At 41.5% G+C, this 27,701-nt stretch overlaps 1 protein-coding gene across 2 annotated transcripts in view; it reads right to left on the minus strand.

Moving 5' to 3' along the window:
• lama2 (laminin, alpha 2) overlaps positions 1-27,701 on the minus strand; it is a 374,730-nt gene that overhangs the window by 248,596 nt on the left and 98,433 nt on the right. For both annotated transcript variants that reach the window (XM_073057306.1, XM_073057305.1), the window contains exon 4: positions 6,091-6,333. In XM_073057306.1, coding sequence (XP_072913407.1) covers positions 6,091-6,333 — 243 coding nt within the window. The remainder of the gene's footprint in view (positions 1-6,090; positions 6,334-27,701) is intronic.

Consider the following 27,701-nt stretch of genomic DNA (forward strand, 5'->3'; position numbering starts at 1 on the left):
GCGCTGTGGGCTTTCACGTCCATTTCATATATCAATTTTACCTTTACTCACTGAACACCTATTTTAATATTGCAAAGTGATTAAACTATAACATTCGGTAAAAGTGAAATGCGGTATTCATTGAAATCTAATTACAAATAGCTATGCAAAATCATATATATGCAAAATAAATTTTGGCCGCACTTCACCTTACAGTGTTTTACTTATTAAATTCTGAACAAGTGTATTTTTCAAAATATTAATTCGTATATCCTATTGGACTATTGTGTTTTAATAACAGCTCTTTAATACGTAAACCGTTGCACAGTGGTTCACAGATGGTTGAAATAATTACCCGTCTGGAACTGGAGACATTATTTATTTGGATTACTTCTTTCATTTATATTGCACAAGGGAGTTAATTTTAAAGTGATGAAGCTTCGGCAAATATTTTTGTGTGTAATAGGAACAACCAGAAACAGTCTTAATTTATAAATGGAAAACAAAAGGACTTGATCTACTTACATCATCTCTGTTTCCAATATACTCTCTATATATTTTCATATTACTACGATAATGTTAACATAATATGCTTCCAGATGTTGTTTTCATAAGTTTATTGAATAGCTGAACAGTTTGCAGCCAACACACAGCTGGTTGATTATCATATTGATAAGTAGCTACTTGGAGGAGGCAGAGGAGCGGCTGATTGCTTTGCTGATGCTGGGCTTGAAGCCTGATTAAATTTGCCACTCTGTTTCAATTTGTGCTGGGTTTTTTCCCCTCGTATATGTCATGAGGTTTGCTTTGTCAGATTTGATGGGACAGGGAGCTTGGATATGTTTGTTCTTCGTCTCGCTCCCAGATGAACAAAGTGAGAGAGCAGCAGAAGAAAATAATAAAATTCTCCCTTCACATCCACACTTATCAAAATAGCGAAAACTCATCGCCAGCCATCAAAATCATCACAAATCTGCTTTCTGACTTATTTCACTGTCAGACCAATTGTCAAAGGGAGAGGATGAGAAGCTGTGAGAAATTATTGATATTTCGGAATTGTGACTAAAATGTAATAAATCAGTCCACTCTAAGATGCTTTTTGACAGCTAGAATAAAGGATTATTGCAGATGTACAAGGAGATTCTCACTCATCCCCGTCTTCTTGAACTGACCTTTAAGCTTTCAGGTATCTTCAAAGGGGGAAATCAGGGGGAACAATTTTTCTGAATTTCTGTCCAGATGCAGTAGAACAGAAGCATGCTGCGAATGACAATTGGGTGGTCTGCCTTACAACAAACTAATATTTCAGTTTCCCTGGGCACTAAGCTCTGTCTGTGCACATTCGCAAAACAATATGCACCCCCATTCTTACATTTCCTGAGTTACTTTTTATATTTTCACTCTTTCCACTGTCCAGCAGCTATGGTATTCTTCAGCAACTATTCCATTAACTGCAAGAGATACAGCATTACACGAATACGGCAGTGTGGTAGAAATTTCACAGATCATCATTGCCAATACAGTACTCAATGTTGGGGGCTGCAAATTGGGGACTGGGAGCAGTAAGACTATGCCACATTTGGTCAAGGCAAGTGTATATTTCGGTTTAAGATGGCGCTGCTGAGAGCTGTTGACTATTTACTGGTGGTTACCAAAACAAGGGGTACAATAAAATACTTGTGGTGAACTACATATACCTGTCTGGACACGCCCCTGCTGACTGCTCCTGTGACCCCTCCCACTGACCATGGCTTCTCCCACAGACCCCGGTATAAAGGCGATTGAGGCCTGAGCCCTGCCCTCAGTCTCTAGGATGTAGTATGGTGGTCAATTGCTGCTTGTTCTTTCTTCCAGTCAATAAAAGCCGATATCTCGCCTCACATCTCAGAGAGTTATTGATGGTGCATCAATACTTTATTAATAACACTTTAAAAAAGTATGTAAAGAATCTGTAAAAAACTATGGTAAACAGTAACCACAAAAAAATGGAGAGGTGGCAAAGGCGAAGCTGAGCTCAGGGTCAAAGCGCATGGATGCAAGGCGAGGTCGAGGCATATTCGAGTTGGGGCCAAGCAGAGGAGAAGTGGATTTAAGGCCGGTCCATCTACACCGACAGCGAGCTTTGATTGATCTAAGCACTTGACCGATTTGGAAAGGTTGGGCTCACGCCGAAACGTGACAGCAGAGTCCAGGCCCGGAGTGCATCGATACAACAGGGCCCGGGTCCTGGAGCAAGGAACGACCTGCCGTTTGGACAATTTGAATGCCGGCCCAGGTGGATTGAAAAGGCAGGGAGTCAGGACTCACGGTGAGGGTCGGGCTGCTTCTGTTCACTGCTCCGTGACATTTACTCCGCTCTTCGCCGCACTGAGGCTGAGGCCACGACCTACTCCGGGCTTCATGTCTGTGGGCTCCACAATGTTCACTCTGCCGTGCCCTGAACAGAGGCTGAGGCCTGCTCCAGGCTTTGTGTCTGAGGACCTTTTTTTGTTCCAAATGCTAATTGTTTAACTTTATTGCTTGCATGATTCTTTTTTTCCTCTCATTGCACACTGGGTGTTTATTGGTCTTTTGTAATGTTTTTTCAGGGGCTTTTTTGTATTGTGGCTGCCTGTAAGGAGACAAATCTCAAGGTTGTATAATGTATACATACTTCAATAATAAATGTACTTTGAACTTTGAACCTGATTAGGATCTGGCATGCGATTGACCGAAGGGCTGACATGTACCTCAGAACCCACCCAAGCTATGAACATCCAAATGCTGGTGGGAAAGTAATATTATTTCACCTTAAAAACATTTCTTTTATAGCAAACCCAGAAGACCACATTCCACAATACGTAGCCAACTTAGCATAGATGAATGTACACATAAGGTGTCAAGAACCCCTTTCTTCTGAAACTTGCCCTGAGAGCCAGGCATGCAGTAGGCCGATTGATACATCTGATGCATTTTCTGCCTCAGGTACTCTCCAGTAGGAAATTTTTATTTTTGTAATCATGGTTGTCATGTCCTTTATTAAAACCTTCATGGACGACTATATCCCCACAAAATAATTCACAGCTTTCCCTAACCAGAAGGGATAAACCATGAGGTCCACAACCTGCTGAGGGCTAGATCAGTAGCAAACAAGTCTAGCAACCAAGTAAGATATAAGAAGTTCAGGTACGACCTCCGGAAAGCTTTCTCATGTGAAGTGGCAATTCCCGACCAAACTTGAGTCAGTGAGGTTGCTTGACAGCTGCTCAGGGCCTGAATGCTCTGACAAAGTGAAACTAAGTGACGTAGGTAACACCAAGGCGTCATCCACAGATGAACTCAATGCCTTCTATGCTCATCAAAAACAGGGAAGAACATTCACAAAATCCCAGAGTCCCCGATGACACTGTGATTTCAGTTTGAAGCCGACATAACAGCATCCTTCAGGAAGATGAACCCATGGAAAGCATCCGACCCAGCTGGAGTACCTGGCCAAGTACCAAAGACTTGTGCTGCTCGACAGGCTGGAGTGCTCACGAACATCTTTAACCTCTCGCTTTGGCAGGCTGAAGCACCCGCCTGCTTCAAGCAGGCTTCAATTAGTGGCTAAGAAGAACATGCCTCAATGATTATCATCCAGTAGCACTTGCACCAACTGTGATGAAGCGCTTTGAAAGGTTGGCGAAGAAACATATCAACTGACAAGTGACTTGGATCCACTCCAATTTGCCGACCAGCACAAAATAAACGTAACAGGCGACATCTCGTTGGCGCTTCACTCAACCTTGGATCATCTGGACAACAAACATCAGCATGCTCTTTATCAAGTATAGCTCGGCACTCAACACCATCATCACTTCAAAACTACTCAATAAGCTTCAAATGTTTGGCCTCAATACCTCCTTGTGCAATTGGTTCCTCAATTTCCTCACTTGAAGACCCCAGTCAGTTCAGAATGACAATATCTCCTCGACCATCTCCAACAGCACAGGTGCACCACAAGGCTGTGAGCTTAGCCCCCTGCTCTACTCACTTTATGCTTATGACTGTCAGGCTAAGCACAGCTCCAATGCCATATTTAAGTTTGCTCACAACACCTCTGTCGCTGGCTGAATCGAAGGTGGTGGCGAATCAGATCGAGGAGGGAGATTGTAAATCTGGCTGAGTGATGCCATACCAACATCTTCTCACTGAATGTCAGCAAAACCGAGGAGCTGATGATTGACTTCAGGAGGAGGAAACCAGAGGTCCTTGAGCCAGTCCTCATCAGGGGATCAGAGGTGGAGAACTTTAAACTCCTCGGTGTTGGCATTTCAGAAGATCTGTCCTGGGCCAGCACATACAGTAAATGCAATTACAAAGAAAGCGTGGCAGCTTTAGGACTTTGCAAAGATTCAGCATAACATCTAAATCCTGACAAACTTCTATAGATATGCAGTAGAGAGTGCGTTGACTGGTTGTATCACAGCCAAGTATGAAAACACCAATGCCCTTGTACGAAAAATCCTGCAAACAGTGGAAGATACAACGAAGTCCATCATAAATAAAGCCCTCCCCACCATGAGCATATTTATATGTGGTGCTGTTGTAGGAAAGCAACATCTATCATCAAGAATCTCCAACACCCAGGTCATGCTCTCCTCTTGCTGCTGCCGTCAGGAAGAAGGTACAGGAGCCTCAGGGCCCACACCACCAAGTTTAGGAACAGTCATTACCCCTCAACCATTAAGCTGTTGAACAAGAGGAAATAACTTCACTCAACTTCACTTGCCCCTTCACTGAACTCTTCCCAAAACCTATGGACTAACTTTCAAGGACTCTTCATCTCATGTTCTTGAAATGTATTGTTTTTTTCTCTTTCGTATTTGCACAGTTTATCACTCTTTGCACACTGGTTGCCCATCTGTCCTACTGTATGCAGTCTTTCATTGATTCTGTGTGTTTAGACCGTAAGGCATAAGACCTAGGAGCAGAATTAGGTCATTCAGGCAATGAGTCTGCTCTGTCATTTCAGCACAGTTGATCCATTTCTCTCTCAACTCCATTCTCCTGACTTCTCCCCATAACCTTTCATGCCCTGACTAATCAAGAACCTATGAACATCTGCCTTAAATACACCCAATGACCTGGGCTGTGGCAATGAATTAGGCACAGATTCACCACCAAATTGCTGAAGAAATTCCTCCTCATCTCTATTCTAAATGGATGCCCCTCTATTCCGAGGCTGTGCCCTTTGGTCCTAGAGACCATAGGAAACATCCTCTCCACAACCACTCTATCTAGGCCTTTCAATATTCAAAAGGTTTCAGTGAAATCCCCCCCTCATTTTTCTATAATCCAGTGAGTAAAGACCCAGAGCTATCAATCGCTCCTTATATGATAAGCCTTTCATTCCTGGAATCATTCTCATAAATCTCTTCTCAACCCTCTCCAATGTCAGCACATCCTTTCTTAAATAAGTGGCCCAAAACTGCTCACCATACTCCATGAGGCCTCATCAGTGCCTTATAAAGCCTCATCATTACATCCTTCCTTTTATATACTAATCTTCCCGAAATAAATACTAACATTGCATTTGCCTTCCTCACCACAGACCAAACCTGCAAATGAACCTTTAGGGAATCCTGCACATGGACTCCCAATACTCTTTGCATCTGTGATTTTTGAAGTTTCCCTCCAATTAGAAAATTGCCTATGTTTTTATTTCTTCAAGTGCTCCTTGGATTTACTGTGTATGCTTGCATTAAAATGAATCTCAGGTTTGTATATGGTCACATACATGTACTTTGAGATAAACTTACTTTGAATTGCAATGCGTTTTCATTTCCATGAAATATGAATATAAATTATAATAATTTTATTCAACTAAACATTCAAGTCCATATATGTTTAGTAACATCCATATAATTATTTGCTGCACACACTGGTGTGTGCTATCCAACATGTTCATTTTTACACTTAATTACAACATGCAGTGCAATGTTGATAAAAATACAAGCAATGTTTCAAAGTGCAGCACCAATCTTACTTCAAACTCAAAAATACAAACTCATCTCTGTTGCTCCCATTATCCTGAATAAGTTAGATGTGAAGTTTGTAAAGGACATTCAAAATTATAACTTTCTGCCTTACCTCACCATTTTCCAGGGGATGGATTTTTGAGTAAAATGAGGTACAAATAACTTCATCATCCGCTACATATATAGGATTGCCTGCCCGAGGCACAATGTTGTAGCGGGTCAGACACTCAGTATCTGTTGTAGCATAGTATTGCCACGGTTTGTATGTGATTCCATCAATTGAACGCTCTAAGATCCAATTCCCTGGACGTGGAGAATTTGCAGCCTTTATTATAACATAGGCAACCTGGAACACCTGTTAAATAGGTACAACAAAATTAGAATCAATATTGCATCAATAATTACATAATCAATAAATATAATTCTGAGTCTTGTTGTTTTGCAACTAATAGTAAAACTTAATATTTTTGTTTAACTTTCTTTAAATAAATTGTGAGTGGTGTTTTAATAATCCTTGAATGCGCGTATCAATATTTTTCTAAACAGAAATAATCACAAAGAAAATCAAAGAGTGCAGTATAGTCACTGAAGTAAATGATTCTGGTGCACGGCTGCATTCAGAGCTTTTGCACGGCAGGTGAGCATCTAAATAATCATTCCATGATTCACTTGGTAAAACAGTTTTATTTGGCAAACTATCAGTCAATTTCACTTCGTTGCAACTAAATAACTAAAAGAACAAAACCAGTATCCACCACCATCATTTCCATTCATGTCACTAACTACTGCCCCTTCTGCTATAACCATCCAAAACTAAAAGATTTTGTGACTTTGGTATTATGCTGGATTCCCAAGCCTAGCTCTAGACTAGAGAAAAAGCTCATACCATCACTTCAATTGGAAAGACAAGAGACTGCAGATGCTAGAATTTGGAGCAACAATATGCTGGGAGGAACCTTGGGAGTCAGGCAGCATCTGTGGAGGGTAATGTACCATTGGGATTTTGAGTTGAGCCCCTTCATTTGGACTGAAAGATGGAGAGGAGCGGCCAGCATAAAAATGGAAGGGGAAGGGCTGCAGCAAAAGCTGGCAAGCAATTGGTGAATCCAGGTGATAGACAGATGGAGGAGGGGAGAGCAGAAATAGCGACAGAGGCTGGGAAGTGTTAGGTGGAGGTGACCGATGGTGAAATCTGATAGGAAAGGAGCGGGGAACCAAGTAAGGAAGAAATGGTGAGCTGAGGGAAACTGTCAAGGATGGGAACCAGTGGGAAGAGAGTGTGGGTGGAAGAGGGGAGAGAAATGGGGTGTCTGGGGGCAGCAGTGGCAGAGAAGGAACTGGGCAGATCGGGAGGTTGTCCACAATCCAGCCAGAACATGAGGTGTTGTAACTCCAGTCTGCACAATAAAGGGCTACAAAGAAAGTCCAGCACAAGCAGTCAATAATGTGCAAGGCCCTAACTAGGAGATTGTGAGGCCAAGAGTCCGTTTCATCATACTAGGAGATTGTTTAGATAGATAGATAGATAGATAGATAGATAGATACTTTATTCATCCCCATGGGGAAATTCAACTTTTTTTCCAATGTCCCATACACTTGTTGTAGCAAAACTAATTACATACAATACTTAACTCAGTAAAAAAATATGATATGCATCTAAATCACTATCTCAAAAAGCATTAATAATAGCTTTTAAAAAGTTCTTAAGTCCTGGCGGTAGAATTGTAAAGCCTAATGGCATTGGGGAGTATTGACCTCTTCATCCTGTCTGAGGAGCATTGCATCGATAGTAACCTGTCGCTGAAACTGCTTCTCTGTCTCTGGATGGTCTCAGTTTCTTTTATGTCCTCCAATTTCTTCACTTTGCAAAGACGTGTGGATGATTTGGTTGATCAGCCACTGCGCTCCAAATGTATACGTGAATCTGGGGAGTGTTGGTTACATATGGGGTTATAAAATGGGATTCATGCAAACAAATGCTTGATAATCACTTCAGTCTGGGTGGGCTGAATGAGCCGTTTCTTTGCCAAATGACTTCTTGCCTTTATGGTGAAGCTTTTAAATCAAATTAATTAGTGTTCAGTTCCTGTTTACTGTTCCAATTTGCAATTCATCAAGGATACTCAAAGCTTTTGGTGAGATATGTCATAAAAGATTTCAAATTTAAAAACAAGTACATTTCTAAAAATAAAGTTGCATTTATAATGGTCGTGAATTACTCTGTTTAATTTTATTTGAAGTTAGTTGTTACTTCAAATTTTACTGCTCAACTGCTAGTCTAAATGATTTTTTTTAGATAAAACTCATTTTGGACTATTTTACTAAAGTTGTATACCATCAATTATCAATAAAGTTTTTTCTTAATCCATGGGGTTTTTAAAAGATGTAAATAAACAAACACTTAGTTGCTCATCTGATACCACAGGCTGATGGGAATTGTTAAGTCTACAAATGTGCAAATTATTTTCCATGAAAAACTGAAACAATAGTCTTACTTTGAAAAATGTGGAATTTTAAGTTCAAATTGCTCTTGAATTGTGAATTGAACTTTATTGTAGAATGAAACATAATACCTGACTGAACACATATTTATTTCTAAAATAGGCAGTGCACTCTGAGATCCAGTTAATAGAAATAGATTATGGCTATTATTTTAGGCTTTCATAAGCCTCCTCCAGTTATGAGTGATGGGAACGTGAGGAAACAAACCTTCCCTCACAAATGTAACTTGCAGTCTCTTCACTTTACCTCAAATGTGCAACTTACCTTTACATCACAGCAGTAAATCTGCGAGCACGCAGTGTTGTTTTTGAAATTGCATTGATCCATGATACCGCAGCTCAGAGCAGCACACGAATTCTCCTTAGCTATAACTGCAAGTTTAAATAATGAACCAAAACTTGGCAGATGTGTCCATTCATTCTGAAGAAAATTGCCCGCAATCTGCTATTTGCACTGTAGTCAGTCACGGACTGACTACACACGCTTTCAGCTGTGGACTGATTACAATCTATGATCCCTCTACACTCGGCCAACTTCCAGCGGCTCTCTACACTCCTGAGTAGGAAGTGCCAGGGTGAATGAGACAAAGGGAAGTGATCCCGGCCCCAGAACATCCTTGACAGAAGGAAAAACTAGGAGTGCAGATTTGTCCTCTATTAAAGCTATCATGACCAGCTCTTTCATTTTTTTCCCATTTATTTGAGATACAGCACAGTAACAGGGCCCTACGAGCCCGATTACACCCTTGTGACTAAGTTATGCCGGTCGCTATACTACCATGATGCCCAACAAAGTCTTTGCCTTTCACAGACATTTAAGTTCTTATTAACATTGAACAAAACAACAATTTTCAAACATATTAAAACAAAACGAACCAAAAACACAGAATTACATGGGAGATTCAGCACAGCACAAAAACAGCATTTGCTGTTTATGATCCACTCGAGCCCCCTCCCAACCATTTTCATCCAATGAACAGCAGTTATTAGTTTATGAGATGATGAGAGGCGTTGATTGTATGGATAGTCAGAGGCTTTTTCCCAGGGCTGAAGTGGCTAACACAAGAGGACACAGGTTTAAGGTGCTTGGAAGTAGGCACTGAGGAGATGTCAAGGTTATGTTGTTTTTACACAGAGAGTGGTGAGTGCGTGGAATGGGCTGCCGGTGACGGTAGTAGAGGCGGTTATGATAGGGCCTTTTAAGAGACGCCTGGATAGGTGCATGGAGCTTAGCAAAATAGAGGGTTATGGGTCACCCTAGGTAATGTCTAAAGTAAGTACATGTTTGGCACAGCATTGTGGGCTGAAGAGCCTGTAATGTGCTGTAGGGTTTCTATGTTCTATGTTTCTATGTTATTGGTTTCTTTGTCCTTCTCAAATGTTTGTCTAATTTTGCCTTTGGTTTCTGCCTTGTCATAGTTTCAAACACAATTATTGCTATCTGTTTCAAGTTATTTTCACTCTACAATTTCTATCATCAATCTTTATTCTTTTCCCATTCTCTCTATTAATAATGTTCCGCTGTATACAGAATGCACTTCCTGTTTAACAGCCATGTGCTGCTCATTGTGACACAAATCACACTTCTGATGTTAAATCTAAATATTAAAATTGTATGTGTAAAACTACATATTCTTGATATATTTACTCTGGAAGGAGGTTCACGAAAATGATTCCAGGATTAAATGGCCTGTCAGATGAAGAGTGTTTGATGGCTCTGGGCCTGTATGCAATGCAATTCAGAAGAATAAGGGGTGACCCAATTGAAGCCTACTAAACGGTGAAAGGCCTTGATAGAGTGGATGTGGAGAGGATGTTTCCTATGGTGGGTGAGTCTCAGATTAGACAGGTGTCCTTTAAGAACTGAGACCAGGAGGAATTTCTGTAGCCAGAGAGTGGTGAATCGGGGGGATACTTCGCCGCAGGCAGCAGTGGAGGCCAAGTCTGTGTATATTTAAAGCAGGGGTTAATAAATTCTTGATTGGTCAGTGCATAAGTAGATGGGGTAGCAGGGAAGGCAGGAGATCAGGGCTGAGAGGAAAAATGGATCAGCCATGATGAAATGGCAGAGCAGACTCAATGGGTCAAATGGCCTAATTCTGCTCCTATATCATATGGTCTTGATGAATTGACCAAAATACTTCATCAAATTCTATTATCCTGGAACTTTAATGATTAAATTTAAAATTAGCAATTTCACAATTATATTAAAGATACCCATTTAAATCACCTTATTTTGGTAATTTAATTACCTTCATTTTTATTCTTCCTCAAGGGCTTTACTTGATTCATAACTTCCAGTTGGAATTATATAACTTTACTCACATCATATATATATATATATATTTATATATATATTGTAATTCATAGCAACTCCAACTGTGGTTCTCTTGTTGAAGTCTGGGCACTCAGATTGCACATCAGGCCTGGAGTTACTTTGTAGTCTCTCACTTATCACTTCAAAAAATTCAGTTAAAAATCGTTAATGGTTTCCTTAATATAAAATTGAATAAATAATTACAATAAAAACAGAATATGCTGGAAATGCTGGTATTTTCAGCATTTTCTATTTTTTCGGATTTCCACTTTCCACACATAGTTCGTGATTTTTTTTAATTTTTGATGAAATAGTTTGAAGGATTGAAATTTAAATGTTAGTGATAATTGATTGAAACCCTGGGTTCAGACTGAACAAAGTACTTAGGTACTTGTCAGTGCTCTAAAGGGTAGTTCTATGTATGAGTACAGAAGGAAGTAATTTTCCTAAAGTGCTTAGATTCAACTTTGCACTCAACCTCAGCAAGATCAAGGAACTGATAGTGGATTTCAGGAAGGGAAAGTCAGGAGAACACAAACCAATACTAATTGAGGGGTCAGCATTGGAAAGTGTGAGAAGCTTGAAGCTGCTGGGCATTAGCATCACAGAGGATCTATCCAGGGCCCACAATACTGGGGCAACCACGAAGACAGCTTCATCAAGAGCTTGATGAGATTTACTTCGTCACCAAAAACTCTGGCAAATTGAAACAGATGTACGGTGGAGACCATTCTGACCGCTTGTCTCGTTGTCTGATGTGGCGCCTCTAATGCACAGGATCAAAACAGGCTACAGCTGGTTGTCGACTCAGCCAGCTCCATCACTGGCACAACCCTATCCACATCTTCCAAAGGCAGTGTCTCAATGAAGCGGCTTCCGTTATTAAGGATCCTTACCATCCAAGATATTTCCTCTTTTCATTACTACCATCAAGAGAGGAGGTCAAGAAGCCTGAAGAACCACAGTCAACACTTTTAGAACAGCTTCTTGCCCTTTTCACCAGATTTCTGAATAGTCCCATGAACTTTCACTCGCTATTCCTCTTCTGCCCTTTTTTTATTGAGTTATAGTAAATTTTATGTCATGCACTGCACTGCTGCCACAAAACAACAAATTTCATAAACCCGATAATACACCTGATTCTTATAGAGACACTGTTAATGATGGGATTGACATGGGGGCACAGGAGAATGCAGGAAGTGCTGCAAACAGGCAAAGACCAGAGGGGGTTAGGTGTGAATATTCTTCAGCTTGGTACCAAATGAAATATATCGAGCCAATTACATCTTTGTTCCTTCATTTTCTTGGTGCCCATCTTGCAAGGTCTAAACACTGCTCCAGAACAATGGTAAACTGATTCAGTACCCCCTGATCCACTGAAGACAAAATTTATCAGCAGCTGCTACACCTTTTCCACACAAGCTTGAGTGAAATCACTGACTGAAGGTTGGTTTCAAAAGAAACAGGCTTTTGCCACAAAAAGTAATAACATTCATTGGCAAATTGATTTTTTTCAGAACAGTATCTATTGGAACTACATCAAATCATTCAGCCTTTCAAGTATGCTCAGCTATTCAATGTGACCAAGGCCAAATTGTAGCTTACCTTAAATTCTTACCTATTCTATCTATCTTGAATGTAAGACACTTAACCTCACATCCCTTTAAAAAACTTGGCAAGCAGAAGCAAATATATCAATGTCAGCTTTAAAAGTATTGCTTGAGCTGCTATCCATTACTAGTTGTAGGAGAGTTCTATATCTACCACACTTGCTCACAAATAGAGAATCTTCTGACTTCTCTCCTGAATGCCTTAGTCCAAAGTTATATCTCTTGTCCTAGAATGCTGTATCAGCAGAAGTAATTTATCTCCATTATAGCATCAATTCTTTCTAAGCCGTAAAAACACAATTCAAATCATATCTTGACCTTCTATATTCCAAGAAATATAATAATAGGTCAAGGAATCTTTTCAAAATGTAATCCTTGTAGTTCTGATAACATTCTGGTAAACTTGTGCTAAATTATAGGCCGAAAGATCACAAGGTACTGTAACTTGGATGATATAGCTCTCCGGGGTGGCCAAAATGGGGCTTGTAATGCTGTAGACTTTATATTCCAGCCTTCTAGTTGGTCTTTGATTTATTTATGAACCTAATTACCATAATTTGGTGTTGCACTGTCATTGTCCATTTAACCTTATTAAGTCACGTCTATTCACTATTTAAAAAATCGAAGATTCATCCTTTTTACAATCAGAAGGTTTAATATCACCGGGATACGTCATAATCAGATTTATTATCACCAACATGTGTCATGCAATCTGTTAACTTAGCAGCAGCAGTTCAATGCAATACACAAAAAAAAATAATAATAAATAAATATAGTATCATGAAATTTGCTAACTTTACGGCAGCAGTACAGTGAAATACATGAAATAAATTTAGTTAGTATTCATGTTCAATGTCTATTTAGAAATCACATGGCCGAGGGGAGGAAGCTGTTTCCGAATCACTGAGTGTGTGCCTTCAGGCTTCTATACCTCCTTCCTAATGATAACAAAGAGAAGTGGGCATGCCCTGGATGGTGGGGTCTTTAATAATGGACACTGCCTTCCTAAGACACCATTCCTTGAAGATGTCTTGGATACTATGAAGACTAGCACCATGATGAAGCTAAGTTTCTTCTTTTTTTTTCTAAGTTTACTTACGTTGAAATCCAATTGCAATGTTTGGCCAACTCACTGAATTTACCAATGTCTCTCGGCAATTTCTTTTACCCCGTAGCAAAAATTTAGATCTGCAACTCTCTATGTTCTTTTAATAACTTAGAAAATATAGTGAATAGTTAAGCCCCAATTACAAATCTTCTTAGGGCACCACTCTTCACTTCAAACTCAAGCATTAACTAATTAGATTCACCATCTCCTTTTGCCCTTAAACTCCTAACCTGGTTAATAAGTTCCATGAGCTTTCAGTTTAGATATAGTCTACCTGGAGCCAAACTGCTTTTAGGAAGTTATAAACTAATGTTACCTGAATTATGATTTTAATTGTTTCCTTTAATTAGTTTTATTTAGAAATGAGTTCCTCTTACAAATCCCTGTTGATTCTCTTTAATCAGCACTGAAAAACTAGAACTGTCTCTGCTATAATGCTGATTTTCTTTCTAATTATACAGGAAAATTCTAGACAGAAACTGTAAATAAGTTATTTGAGTGATTAGGCAGATAACTTTTGTGAAAACTTCTTAATGTAAAATTACAAATGCATTCATTGAACGTCAAGTCTTGGAGCATTTTACTGCATTAAAGGCACGACAAATTTTATTCATAGCTGACTCAAGAAATGTTTCCATTGTTTTGCCAGTTGAGTGGCTAATTAGCATCTTGAGAAATCATGAAGGATCATTATTTCCGATCTGTTCAATTGATTGCACTTTCTTACTTTCACCAATGAAAATGCCTTTTGGGGGTCATGGCTAAAACTTGCCATTTCTGTAAGGTTAGTAACATTGCAAACAAATGAGAAATATTTCCTGTGAATATACCTTTAGAAGACAACCCTGGCATTTATGAAGCTTCAACAAATTCTACCAGCGTCCCAGTATTTATCCCTGCTAAATGTCCATTTCCCTCATATGCATGTACGAGCCCACGCATTAGTGCACAAGTTTAGATGCATTTATTTCCAAGCACTGGGGTTTCCAAATCAGCTATTAGTACCGGAGGGTAACATATAAAATTGCTGCAGCAACCCGGGTCAGACTGCATCTATGGAAAGGAATAAAAAGTCAACAAGACCCTTCAAAGGGGCTACTCCATTATTATTAATGATGATGGAATAGGTTACAGAAGACAAGGAATATTTTGATTGACTTGTTTTACATCCAGCATAGCTTGGGCTCAGAATATCAGCAGATTTTCAGATGCCATGAGGTCCAAAGAGTTGATAAGGCATACTCCATTCATGCTGGAATGATGCAACTAGTGGACCATCCTTAGGATCAGTTCTTGGCCCTCAGATTTGATTTATAATAGTGCCTTTGACAAGGGGGCAGAGTATGAGGTATCCAAATTTGCAAAAGGCTTAGGTACATATATATAGCTAGGGAGCCTAAGACAGTACTGTAGTAACTTTATGTATTGCACAGTACTGCTGCCACAACAGAAACTCAAATTTCATGACACAAGTGAATGATGATAAACCGGATTCTGATATGGGTCTCTATTGTGGACTGAGTGGAAAAGAGGCAGGCAGAGGGGAATCACGGTTGGGAAAAGGGGGAAAGCAAGAGGGGAGGGGGCAGGAAGCACCAGAGAGACATTCTTTAAATTATCAATAAACCAATTGTTTGCTATCAAATGACCTTGCCTGGTGTCTCAAGGTTGTGTGTGTCTGCACCCGGGCCAACACCCCATCTTTGGCACTCCTTCTCTGCCACCCATCCCGCACCCCTCCCGTGGCCATTCCCAACATTCTTTGCTCTCGCCAGATGTATAAACTCGCTCTCCACTCCACATTGACAAATACCGTACTGTGCAAAATTCTTTAGCTTTTCTTACACACCTAAGACTTTTGCACAGTATTGTAACAATTAGTGCGAGGATATCAGGATTCTGCAACTGAACATACATAGACAGGAGTGAATGTGTAAACTCTCGGCAAATGCAATTTAATATGAACAAGTGCACAGTTATGTAGTTTACTTCAGTAAGAAAAAACCAATGGCAGACATCCAAATGGACAAAGATTACAAAAGAGCTGAACTCAGAGAGATTTGCACCGTGGGCACTTTATTAGATATACCTGCTGTTAATGCAGATGTCTAAAAACAGGAGATCCTGCAGATGCTGGAAATCCAGAGTAACACACACGAACTGGATACAGTAGATGGCCCAACGCATTCACATGCGAAGGGTTGTCTTATCGGAAAGGAGTGCTGGGGACCCTGAGTGGAGGTTAGGGAGCATGTGTAGCACTTCCATCATTTGCAGGGCAGAATGCTAGGAGGGGGATTAGAGATGAGGGACGAAGCGATCTCTGCGGAAGGCAGGTAAAGAAATTGCGTTGCTTCGGGGGGGGAGGTGTGGTTGCTGGAGGACGCACACACAAACTGCTGGAGGAACTCAGCAAGCCAGACAGCATCTATGAAAAAGAGTACAGTTGACGTTTCGGGCTGAGATCCTTCATCGGGACTGGAAAAATAGATGAGGGGTCTGAGTAAGAAAGCGAGAGGAGGGGAGGAAGTACCATGAGGTAATAGGTGAAACCCCCCTCCCAGTCTCCCCCAAGGCCCTCCTCGACCTAATGCCGGCTGAGCAGTGTGACTACAGGGCCCTCGTAGTGGCGCTTCGAGCAGAGGCTGTTGCAGGTAGTAATTGAGGGAAGCCCTGGCCAGCAAATGGCGCCATCTGGGAAAAAGCCTGGGGGCATTCATGGCAGATCTTCACAACTGTGCTCGGCATGGCTACCCCCAGTTTCCTCTCGCAGACGCCACAGTGCCTTCAGCAGCACGTTCGCCTGACATCACCATCATCGCCGGCCGAAGTGTTCCAGCGGGCCCCAAGCACGGCTTGCGTCACCGAGGCAGAGGAGACACTGACGAAGAGGAGTCCCTGAGGCTGACCAGACCAGCGCCACATCGGCCCCGGATAACCTCTGCTAGCGGTGTGGTCAGGCAGGTTATTTGGCCTGGGACAGCCCCGCACCAGCACCATGCCACGGCCCAGCGCAGCCATCAGAAAACACCAAACTGGCGGCACCACACGAGACCTCCAGCAGAATCCCTCCATTGTCGCCTCTCTGGGTGGCCACTTGGGTGAAGAGCAAGGCTTTTACGTGGACTGCGTGGTGGAGGGCATCGGATGCCGTGCGTTGATGGACATGAGGTTAACCATCACCATCATCCGTCCGAGAATCCTTCCCAACGTCTACTAGCCTGGGTGGACAACGGCGGCGGTCCAGCTGGCTACGGTCACTGGCGACTGTGGGGTGATGAGAGGGAAGAGGAGGCTGCATGTCATGGTGGAAGATGAGGTGTGGCCAGCCAACATCCAGGACTCCTTCATTTTCGGGCTGGGCTTGCTATCCCGCTGGGTGACCTGTGTGGATGCCCCGGGGGGCAACGCTCTACAGGGCTGCTCCAGGAAGCGGAGCAGACAGGTGCAGCAACCACCACCACTGGTCTCACAGGGGCCCGTGGCAGCGCAGCACACCCTGCAAGGGCCCAACGCCACACAGCGGAACCAGGGGGCAAGCGGCCGCGACGGCTCTTCAGGTGACAGCTGGCAGTAAGATAAACCCTCCCCACCATTGACCAGCAACTGCGCAGTGAGCGATCCTGTGTTGGCCCAGGCGAGGGAATGGTTGAGTGTGGAACGATGGCCGGAGTGGTGGGAAGTCTCTGCCCTGGATCCAGAGACGAAAGCCCTGTACTCTCAGTGGGGAACACCGGGGGAGCGGGACGGGTTGCTATTCCGATGGTGGCCATTTTCCGATGGTGACAGACATCTGCAATTGCTGGTCCCCTAGGGCTCCATACCACAGTACTGTGGTCAGTGCACTGGCTGGTGGGAGGGCCAGCCATTTTGGGGTTTCAAAGAAGTTGGCCAAACTGTCCGAACACTTCTGCTGGCCCGGGCACAGGCAGCACGTGGGGCTGTTCGTGCACTGCTGCACTGCTTGCACGTCCCAGAAGGGGCCAGGCCACCAGTCTAGGGTGCCAATGTGCCAATGCAGCAGCAGGGGCCCCACTATGGGTCTAATGTCCCTCCCGGAAGAAGGGACTATCCCCAAAGCTGGGAAATCACTGGAAGGGGCCGGGAGAGATGCTCAACTGCCTCTCCGATTTGGTATATCAGGTGCAGTTGCCTGAGAGGCAGAAGACAGTCGTGCTGCACTGGGACCAACTGGCACCATATTGGCCCTTAGCCACCACCGATCCAGCGAGGCTGAAGGAAGGGAGCGATACTTTGGGTGCCCTGCCTCTTGCCTCTCTAAACTGTACCTCCTTGTGAGGGGCTCCAGAAACCCCCCCCCCCCCCATCCCAGTGCCCTAGGCAGCAGCGTTGACCACCACCAGGACTTTTGGACTTTGTTATGGACTCTGATGTTCCTTAGGATGGCTAACCCTTCAGGTGGGAGCAGTGTGGCCCTCTGGGGGGGAAGGGAAGGGGTTGTGGTCGACAGATGCCCCTGGATTTCTAATGAACTGTGCTGCTGCTCATTGTTCTTGTGCTAAAATGCATTTGTGGGATTATGGTGGGAGGTTCAAGTTCATTTATTGTTACATTTTAGTTTAGGTTATACAGTTATTTGCTGGTGTGTTTATGGGTCACCCTGATTGTCACCAAGGTCTGTATGTGACTGAGTAGGTTCTCCCCCAGGTCATCGTGCCCAGTCTGTTTTTATGTTTATCACAACAAAAACAGTTGTTGAGTTTAACGAGCTTATTCATCTGTCATCATGGACTGAATGCTCGCCACGGTATGTTTCGTGGTAGGGCCCCATTGAAGCTGGCGGATGTTGCGGAAAATAATGCGTTGGATGCAGAGACTCAAGGGATGTTAGGTACGAACAAGAACTCTAACAAGAGAACAAGAGGAAAAGTCTACTGTAACCAGTGCTCCCAGTGCAGCCTCCTCTGCATTGGTGAGACGTGACATAAATTGGGGGATCACTTCGTCAAGTACCGCAGCTCCATCCACAAAAAGCAGAATTTTTTGGTGCCAACCATTTCAATTTTTCTCCCCTTTCCCATTCTGACATGCAGTCCATGACCTCCTCTTCTGTTATGAGGCCACTCTCAGGATGGAGGAGGAACACCTCATATTCCATCTAGGTAGCTTCCAACTTGATGTCATGAACATCGATCTCTCCAACTTCAGGTAATTTTTCACTCATCACTCTTCTTTATTTCCCCACTCTGGCTTCTTGTTCTGTTCACCTACCTATCACTTGGTGCCCCTCCTCCTTTCCTTTCTCCCATAATCCATTCTCTTCTCTTACCAGATTCCTTCTTCCTCAGCCCTTTTCCACTTATCATCTCCCAGCTTCTTACTTCATCCCCTCCTCCCCCACCCATCTGGCTTCACCTATCACCTTTTAGCTTGTGCCCCCTCCCCACCTTCGTGTACTAGCTTCTTCCCCCCTTCATTTCCAGTCCCGAGTAAGGGTCACCGTCTGAATCATCAATTGTTTATTCATTTCCATCGATGCTGCCTGACCTGCTGAGTTCTGCCTGCAAATACCTAATCAGCAAATCGTGCGGCAGCAAATCAATGCATAGAAGCATGCAGACATGGGCAAGAGGTTCCAGCTCAAACATCAGAATGGAGAAGAAATGTGATCCAAGCGACTTTGATCACGGAATGAATGCTGGGGCCATACGGGGTGTTTTCAGTGTTTCAGAAACTGCTGATATCCTGGGGCTTTCACGCACAACAGTCTCTAGAGTTTACAGAGAATGGTGTGAAAAGGAAAAGACATCCAATGAGAGGCAATTGAGTGGACAAACTACCTTATTAATGAGAGAGGTTGGGGGAGAATGGCCAGAGTGGTTCAAGTTGACAGGAAGGTGATAGTAACTCAAATTACCATGCATGGAGGGCAATAAACAGTTGATATTTCAGGCTAAGACCGGAAGGGTCATTCCTCTCCATAGATGCTGCCTGACCAGCTGAGTCTCTTCAGCATTGTGTGTTACATTGTCTAGTAGAACAGCTTTGATGGGCTGAGTGGCCTACTCCTACTCCTATTTTCTTACATTCCTAGTATTGTGACCACTACTGCTTGCTGAACAATGGAATAGCAACAGAAATTTTATTTTAATGCAGTGCTTGCATCTATGTCCTGTTACAAGACAGAGAGGGATTTCTTAAAAATATATTTAAAAAATTAAGGTTTAAAAATTTTGCATACATTTTTTCAAAGATTTAAATTGGCATGTGGAAATTAACAAATTAAAATGAACATTGCATAAGTTTTTTTTTTAAAACTAGAGAGTAAAATACCCTCCGAAAAGTAATAATTTCTGAACTTTACATTCTTGCAGATGAACCTCCTCCTTTTAGACCACATAACCTAAATTCCAGTATATCCTAAATAATGGCCTGAAAATTATGTGTGGTGCCAGCCTGAATTTTTAGCATTGTGCTCTGTGGGCAACAGGCCCACTGTATAGTTTAAAGTTATTTGAATTTAAAGACCCTTCTTCAGGGACAATAACTGAAGCACCACAACTATAATTTTGAACAGAGATCTGCAGCCCATAAATGAAATAGAGTAATTCTGTACATATTGTATGTTTAAAAAAAGCTCCACATACAGAGAAACATATACAACCAGCATCTGCATAATCTTGTATTTATGATTTGAACTGAATATGGAGTTGTCCTCAACAAAACATTACTTTTGTTTATAATGTCAAGAAAAAATATAATTCAGGAGAGGTGTACAAAGAGACCAATTCGTAGAGAGGCAAACAGGGCTATCGTTTTCATCAAGGAGGGGGCCACGTCAGTCATATCAAAGGGGCCTAAATCCAATTTGCTGTAAACTGCGAAATTATGGGTGATGAGTGTCGATGTGGGTGATGAGTTATTATTCTCATGGATAGGGGAATCAAGGGATATGGGGACAAGGCAGGAACCGGGTATTGATAGTAGATGATCAGCCATGATCTCAGAATGGCGGTGCAGGCTCGAAGGGCCGTATGGTCTACTTCTGCACCTATTGCCTATTGTCTATGAGTGTCAATGTGGGCAGCGAGCTGCAGTTCCTGGAGGTGGTGCCAACCAGACATCGTACTGTGGTCCACCAAAGCCAAGAAAATCATCCTGGTGGATCTCACAGTACCAGGGGAGGAAGAATGCAGGGAGGCTCATGAGAGGAAGGTCCTGAAGTACCAGTCCTTAGTGCAGGAGTGCAGGGACGAAGGATGGCACGCTTGCCTATTCCCCGTGGAGGCCAGCTGCCGAGGGTTCCCAGCAAGCTCAGCATGGAGGTTGCTGTCTGTGCTGGGCCTTGATAAAAAGAGCAAGAACCAAGCAGCTCACAGGATGAGGGGTGCGGGGGAGGGGGGAAGCAGAAAGAGCCTCTTGCTGGCTATGGAGCAGATGAGAGGAGCTGAGCTGGAAGTCAGGAGCAGGTGGGCAGTGACTTGGCCACCATTGCTGACCTGCCAACTGGACAGTGTAGTGGTTAAGGGTCAAAACACTCTATGAAGGTTGGGCGCCACCTTACGACATCTGCTCCTGGCCAAAGGCCACGGTTACCTCATCAGGTAACTGAAGAGAGCAGCCCAGTGTATGATGCAAGGATTAATCTAATTCCAGTCGATTAATATTTCAAGGATTTTCTTTCCCCACCATCTATTTCGTAATAGAAAATAAACTATTCTAAGTTAAGTTTTGTGATATTTATTAATTGTTACCATCATTGTTTTCACTGGCAATGATATATACTGTATGATCTATTTAATAAGTATTTTACCTATCCATATTTGACAGCAGGTCGCACTTACAATGTTGTTCATTTAACTGAGTATGTATTACACCAATGCATCAATATACTGAACTATAAAGTAGAGATAATCTGAATTACCATCTGTGTCTCAACACATGGCGAGTTTCCAGTCTTGGTTAATCAATTAGGACAAAACCTCTGGGGGGGAGGAGAAGACTCACTGCCAGATGGAAGAACAAAAGTTCAAGAAATAAACCGACTTCAGAAAGGTTCTAATGATCAACAACACAACAACCCCAGGCAAAGGATGCAGCAAATAACTTGCCAGCTTTGTTTGACAAATAGTACGCTAATGCAGGAAAGTCTTAAACACTAAATAAATTATTCTTTTTAAAGTTGGTGATTTTAAAGATTTTGCACAAAACACATATCTTCTGACTGGTTATACTGTCTTAAAACCTGTAAATATACTGTAAATTATGATGCATATTGTCCTGATATGAATGAGATTTTAATAAAGTTTAAAAACTGCTGAACAATTCAAAAGATTAGACTATATTACAGTGGCATCCAGCACTGAAAGAAATATTCTCCTAAATTCCGAATAAGAATAAAAAGCATTCTGAGGTGGAAAAAAAAGATTGACTGACAGTTAATACTGTCATATGCTGTCAATACAGAAGTGATTTATGCTCCAGTTGACATGCAATTTTCTTAACCTTCACTTCAAGTGCATCTTGTCGGCCAGAAAAATCTGTCAGTTGTCAATCAATTTCCAAAGATTTTCAACTTTAGTGTTAAAAGCAAGTGAGCCATAAAAAAAAATCAGTTTTGTACCCATATTTATTGTCCAATATCTTCAGAATCATACTCGAAAATAAAAGGTAAAATTCTCTAACAAAACAGATGGTTCTATTTCAATAACAAATGGCTATCGCAAGCAGAATAATACATTAATACAAAATACACCCAAGCTTGATTGATGAATGCACCTGGTGTGTTCTTGTTGGATCATACATACTTGGAAGATTCTGTTTTAGGCTCATGTTCTTATTAACCAAGATGGCCTTAGTAAAAGAAAATAAAATATACCAGAGCCCCTACCTCTGATTTTAGGTGAATCATCACGTATGACAATAAATTTCATTGAGCACTGTTCCTTCCACTTTGCTTAACAGACTCTGATTAAATCTTGTGCTAAAATAAAAAATCCCCAGATTTCATTTGAAGGCATTCTCTATTGCCCTAGATTTTATTGTCAATGGTGGTCATGTGACTGTCAAACTTGATGAAGTTTATACACTCTCCCCATGAATTACATGGGTTTCCTCCGGGTGCATTGGTTTCCTCCCACAAGCCAAAGATGTACCGGTAAGTAGGTTAATTGATCATTGTAATTGTCCAGTGAGTATGCTAGTGTTAAATCGAAGGGTTCTGGGCAGTACTGGCTTGTTGGGCCAGGAAATGTTGTTCCGTGCTAGATGGTTAAATGAGAAATATCTATACCTACTCTAGTTGCTTTGAGTTTGCAGAAATCACCTTCAATATGCAATAGTGATGCCATTTTACTGAGAAGCCAACTATACTGAAAAATTCCCAGACATTAAATCAAGGAACATCTTAAATTAACATTTTAAACAGTCGATAGAGCATATTTAACACAAGAACACAGGAAGTTCAGGTAAGTGCCCAAACATTAAAAAACTAATAAAATTATTTGTATCATTTCAGAATTTATGTGGTTTTGAAACATTTATTTATGAGGATCACAGTAATCAGGCACTATTATCTGGTCTGAATCATTTGTATGTTCATATTAAATAAATACCATCTAGGACAACACAAAATGCAATATATATTCAATTAATATCCACTTCTCAAAAACGTACAGTGCCTATAAAAAGAATATTTACACCTCTTGGAAGTTTTCATGTTTTATTGTTTTACAACATCGATATTGTTTTCACAGTGGATTTAATTTGTTTTTTTTTTAATGCAGATTAACAGAAAAAGACTCTTTCGTGTCAAAGTAAAAACAGATGGCAAAGAGAAAACCACCTTTAAATAAAATTCACACTCAGCTCGAGTTTGCCAGAAGACATGTGGGAGACTCTGAAGTCAGCCGGAAGAAGGTTCTGTGGTCTAATGAAACTGACATTGAGCTTTTGGTCATCAGTCTAAACACTATGGTTGGTGTAAGCCAAACACAATACAGCATCAAAAACGCACCATCTCCACTGTGAAACATGGTGGTAGCTGTATCATACTGTGGGGTTGCTTCACTGCAGAAGGCCCCGGAATGTTTGTCAAGGTAGAGGGTAAAATGACGGCAGCTAAATACAGAGAAATCCTGGAGGAAAACCTGATGAAGTCTGCAAGAGAACTGTGACTTGGAGAAGATTTGTTTTCCAACAAGACAGTGATCCTAAGCACAAAGCCAAAGCTACATAAGAATGGCTTAAAACAAAGTTAATGTCCTGGAGTGGCCAAGTCAGAGTCCAGACATCAATCCAATTTAGAATTTGTGGCTGGACTTGAGAAGGGATGTTCACTCACGATCCCTATGAAATCTGATAGAGCTGGAGCAGTTTTGTAAAGAAAAATGGGGAAAATAGCAGTGTCCAGATGTGCAAAGCTGATAGACCTATCCACTCAGACAAAGGCTGTGATTGCTGCCAATGGTGCATCTACTAAATACTTACTTGAAAGGGGTGAGTAGTTATGCAATCAATTATTTTGTGTTTAATCATTGTAATAAATTTAGACCAATTTGTACAAATTTGTTTTCATTTTTTCACAAAAAAGCCTTTTTCTGTTGATCAGTGTCAAAAAAAACCCAAATTTAATCCACTGTGATTCAATGTTGTATGACAATAAAACATGAAAACTTCTGGAGGTGGGGAGGGAGGGGGTTGAATACTTTTTATAGCTACTGTATAAAACCTTGATGAACAAATAGCATTTATAATCTAATAATTTTCAATACGGATGAAAAATTGTTTTACTCTAGGGCATGAAATTATTCATAGTTGCATAACTAACAAATACAATAATTGATGGGGCATCATGTAGAATGTCAACTGAGTAACCCTCCTCCAAGTAGTTGCAAGAAGTTGGACTTTAGGGATCTTTCTCTCAAGAGGCACGGACTAGATGGGCTGAAGGGCCTGTTTCTGTGCTATATTTGCTATAACTAAGTCGATTGAGAGCAAAAGCATTACCTTGTGTTGGTTCATTTATTTACCCTCCTACTATTGCCCTTTGATTAACTTCTTTATTCTCGTCTATGGTGAATTTATATATTTTTCTTTCATTGTCACAACTTCCAACCTAACTTTAAATACTCGCATGCTGTCATTTAAAAATTTATCAACATGGCTTCAGATCTAAAACAACTTAGAAAATTACATCATAACTTGGTAGTCAAGACCCCATCAGTTCCCGAGCACACTGAACATAGAACCGTATGGGACAGAAAAGGCCCTTAGGCATCCCATCTGCTGATAAGGATGCCAAACTAAACTGCATACTCACCTACACATGGTGGACATCGCTCCATCCCTACCTGTTCATGTGACTACCTAAATGCCTCTTATTCAGCCAAAGAGTGGTGAATATGTGGAATTCTTTGCCACATACAGCTGTGGATACCAAGTTTTTATGTATACTTAAGGTAGAGGTTGATAAGATTCTTGATTGGCCTGGGCATGAAGGGATATGGGAAGATGGCAGAAGATTGGGGCTGAGAGGAAAAATGGATCAGCCATGATGAAATGGCAGAGCAGACTCCATAGGCCAAATGGCCTAATTCTGCTCCTATACCTTATGGTCTTGTGGTCTAAGCATTCCTATGAGTTGCTTCCACCACTTCTCCCGGCAGTGCATTTGAGGCACCTACCACGCTTAGTGTAAAAAAAATCCCTTTAAAATAATCGCAGCTCAACTATGCCCTCTTCATTTGGGCAAGTTTTAAGTTGAGCAACTTAAAATTTCCATCCAGGCTAAAAACTCTGACCATCTGTATCCTGCACTGCCACCTGGCTGGTCGGAGGACACACCACGTGCCAATCAACATTTGGTCCCTCCCAACTAATCAATGCACACCTAAATTATTGGTCACCTTAATTGGATTATCGCGCCCAGCCCCATGCTATAAAAGGTGAGATTTGGCCCTGGCTCGGTCTCTCTTACAGACCACCTCATTGAAGGTAAGTGCATTGATTTATGTTTGGGAAGGTCTATCGTTTGTCCTGGTAAGGGAGCCGCAGCTATCCAAGGTCAAGGGGGATAGCTGTCAGAGTGCTTTTCCCTTGTTCTTTGTTTGTGTAACCGTACCCTGCCCCCACACCACTTCCTGTGTATTCTAGATGCTTGTGTTGACCCGACTTCCCCTTGTAAATAAATTCCTGATTATTAAAACCTTGTGTGTCCAGGCCTCTACTGTTGAGACTCAAAGAACCAGTTATTTTCCATCACAACACCATCTAAATCTCTCATAATTTTATATTATTTTATCAGCTCTCCTTTCAGCCTCCAATGCTCCAGAGAAAATTATCCAAATTTATCCAACATCTACTTATACCTTTCTAAACCAGGCAAAATCCTGGTAAACCTCCAATGTAGTCTTTCCAAAGCCTCTACATTCTTCCTGTAATTCGGCAACCAAAACTGCACACAATACTCCAAATGTGCTCTAACCAACTTTTCAAATACAGTTGCAACATGACATCACAGCTTTTATCCTCGATGATCTGACTGAACAAGTAAGCCATATGCTCTCTTTACCATCCTAATTGTGTAGCCACTTTCATGCAGCTGTGCATCTGCATCCTTAAATCCCTCTGCATATTAATACTCCCAAGGGTCCTGCCATGTATTGTTTACTTTTCCCCTACATTTGACATCCCAAAATGCAACATCTGGATTAAGTTCAATCTGCCATTTTTCTGCCCATGTTTCGAACTGTATCCTTTGACAACATTCCTCAGTGAGTTTTTGTGTCATCTGCCACCTCACTAATCACCCCATTTAGCTGTTAATCCAAAAAAATATATAAACCACAAACAGAATTAATCGCAGAACACCCAATGGTCACAGACCTCCAGTCAGAAAATCACCTCTCCACCACTACGCTCTGTTTATATCCAAGTCAAATTTGAGCTCAATCGATCAAGTCTTCATGGATCCCATGTGCCATGATTTTCTGGATCAACATAACATGAGTAACCTTGTTGAAAGACTTACTAAATCCCATGTATACAACACCCACTGCCTTAACCTTATCGATCATCTTCATCATCTCACAGGTCAATCACATGACTTCATCAGCACAAGGCTATTCTGACAATCTTGATAAGCCTATGCTTAACCAGATGCAAATTACACCTTACCTTTAAAAACATCCTCTTGTCATTTCCCTTCAACTGATATATGGCTTACCAACCTATATATTTCCTGGCTTGTCCTGATTGCTTTCCTTAAACAGAGGAACAACACTGGCTATTCTCCAATCCTCTGGGAACTCAACTGTAGCTGAAGAGAATAAAATAGATCTGTGTTAAAGCACAACAATCATCTCTCAAGGATCTGGGATTGATCTCATCAAGTTCTTGGGACAGGCATCTTAATGGTGATTAATCTACTTTTACTGGATTGCAATCCACCCTCAAGTCACCAATCAAATCTTATACCAGTTGAATGCAAATGAAGAATGTTGGAGACACAAGACCCTGCAGATGCTGGAACCTGGAGCAAAAACTTCCTGTTTGGTCACTCAACCACAGAGTTGAGAGGAAAGACCCTGTGGTAACTGCACAACTTTGAATGGCGTAATGGAACAATGTGAATAAGCCAAAACAAACCCTGCATGTGAATCTCTCTGAGAATTTTTTTTTTTTTTTTTTTAAAAACAGCCAGCAAAATTTCACCTTCAAATGTTCTATCACTTTTGCTTCAGGTGTTTCTGAAGAATCAATATTTAAACCTTCATTCAAATAAAATTAAATAAAAAATTAACATTAAGAATATAAAAAAATAATGAGAAATAATGACAATAAATTCTGCAGAATAAGTCCTGGGAAATCTCAATAACCTCTGGTTCCATCCTGGTCTTCACAGGGAGTCCTGCGTCATAGCGCAGCTGGAAATCCAGTGGACTTCACCTAGTAAGTTTAGAACTTCCATGTTCACATGGGAAGACCAAATATTAACAGCACTTGAGCCAAGAAAATCTGAAGTTCATGGAACTGCTGACATCTCCCAAGCAAAAAGTAGATTCCAGTTAATTGGGACACATCAAGACCAATACATTTTGGCCCATTAAGCGGCTGCCCCTATTAGCCAAAGTTTCATGGAAATAGTTAAAGTATAAAAAAGACCAGTTAACTGAGTAACAAAGTATGTATTTAAATGAAATACAAAATAAATAAGAATGCTACTAA

Source organism: Hemitrygon akajei, chromosome 9 (assembly GCF_048418815.1).
Source record: "Hemitrygon akajei chromosome 9, sHemAka1.3, whole genome shotgun sequence".
NCBI classification, from domain to species: domain Eukaryota; kingdom Metazoa; phylum Chordata; class Chondrichthyes; order Myliobatiformes; family Dasyatidae; genus Hemitrygon; species Hemitrygon akajei.